The sequence below is a fragment of the Octopus bimaculoides genome, chromosome 2 (assembly GCF_001194135.2).
Source record: "Octopus bimaculoides isolate UCB-OBI-ISO-001 chromosome 2, ASM119413v2, whole genome shotgun sequence".
NCBI classification, from domain to species: domain Eukaryota; kingdom Metazoa; phylum Mollusca; class Cephalopoda; order Octopoda; family Octopodidae; genus Octopus; species Octopus bimaculoides.
This window is the reverse complement of record NC_068982.1, coordinates 37,932,286-37,934,135: the sequence shown is the minus strand read 5'-3', so window position 1 is coordinate 37,934,135 and position 1,850 is coordinate 37,932,286. Positions and strand designations below refer to the sequence as shown.

The 1,850-nt window shown below is 30.6% G+C and overlaps 1 protein-coding gene across 12 annotated transcripts in view; it reads right to left on the bottom strand.

Moving 5' to 3' along the window:
• Positions 1-1,850, bottom strand: part of LOC106873463 (voltage-dependent L-type calcium channel subunit beta-1) — a 303,996-nt gene that overhangs the window by 40,421 nt on the left and 261,725 nt on the right. For all 12 annotated transcript variants that reach the window (XM_014920835.2, XM_014920837.2, XM_052976435.1 and 9 more), the window contains one exon: positions 1,328-1,389. In XM_014920835.2, coding sequence (XP_014776321.1) covers positions 1,328-1,389 — 62 coding nt within the window. The remainder of the gene's footprint in view (positions 1-1,327; positions 1,390-1,850) is intronic.

Sequence of the window (1,850 nt, the reverse complement as noted above, 5' to 3'; positions counted from 1 at the left end):
ATATATATATATATATATATATACACACATACACATATATACATATATATATTTCTACATTTTTAAAATTTGTTTATGGGAAACATTTTGAATATGCAAAAAAGCTCCCATTCCATTATGCCGACCACAGTCTAATGATGCTGACTGGGGAACCAATATTTGGGGATTGCATTGAGATGTACCAATATAAAATCCTTGGATGGAATTTATAAACATTTACAAGCAGTGATGCATTAAATGTTTATAAATTGCATCCAAGGAGTATTGTTATTATTATGTATTTCTATATATATATTTCTATACATATATATTTACTACAACATGTGAATATAGACAAGTCCATGATTAATACATATTACAGGTGTTACAACCAAGGAAATGCTAAATAAGTCATAAAACCAAAGAAATATATGATATTTTATAATGTACTACATGAGCTGAGGAAACAACTTTGAAAAAGGTTTGATTTAATTTGTTTTATCCTCAAATGTTTCAGTAACTTATAGCCTAGCCAAATCCTTCTAGGTTTGAAAAAAGAAAAAAAACATACCTTACATACTAAGATAAATTTTCACAAGTTAATATATGTTACATTGTATTGTTTTGGTCAGCACTATGAATTTGCTACCTTTGTGCTATAAAAGGTTAAGACCCACTTCAGTAATGAATGATCAAGGAATTGCATCTAGACAGTTCCCTTCAAGGCACAAATCTGGGCAAGGTTGTTTGTGGAAAACCAGCAGTTGCCCATGCATAGCAGTCTCCCTTCTCCATGCCACTGATGTTGTTCAAGGGAAAGGCATAGGCCAATACTGCTTGGCACTAGTGATATCACAACTCAGCTGAGTGAACTAGAGCCATGTGAATAGATTGTCTTGCTCAAGAACACAACAGACAGCTCAGTCCATGAACTGAACTCACAACCTCATGACTTTAAGCCCAATACTTTAACCACTGAGCCATGTGCTTTTGTGCTAAAGCCTTAATCAAACAGAACTAAATGTGGTCTACTTAACAGTAGTTTTCAAAGATTCTGATGCCAATCTTGAGCAAACTGTAAAATCAATGCATTAATACCCGTTTCTGCAATATACTCTCTTGCACTTATAATTTATTTTGCTTGTAGGAATGATATTGTAAAAATGATATTATGCAGCATTGATATTCTGGACACATTGTAAGAATGATATTCTATAGCATTACTTGAGTTTTCAAACATTTTCTTTTCCCTCATTAGAAAATTATATAATTTTTCAAAATGAAAATGAAAAAGTTTTGTACATTGAAGCTTTAAAAGATTAGACAACAAAGTAGCCTAGAAACTTACCAGGAGTTGGAGGTGTGGAGACTCTGGAAAAATTATCAATGTTTGAAGGAGAATTAACTTTGCTGTAAATATAAATAAACAAAACATGATATAATTCCTGAAAATTCTAATAATTGGTAGAAAATAGATATTAACAGTAAAGACCAGGAAAACAGACTGCTGACACAGATAATACTTTTTAGTTAGAGAATTCAATAAATTAGGAATTCAATATATGATTTATTGCTAAATAAAATGTGAAGAGAGGCAAGAATATTTAGAAAGGATTGAAATCTCTGAATATGCTATGAAGAGATGTATTCAAAAGGGCAAAGCATTTACTGTGAACAGCCCAGATGTTGCTGGATAAAAGTACATAGTACGATCATGTCTCTAGTTAAAGAAATAGGAAAAGAATGCATAGAAGTATGCCATAAGTCAATACAACTGAAATACCACTAATATATATGTGTGTGTGTGTATACATATATATTTATATATATATATACACACATATTTATATATATATATATATATATATATA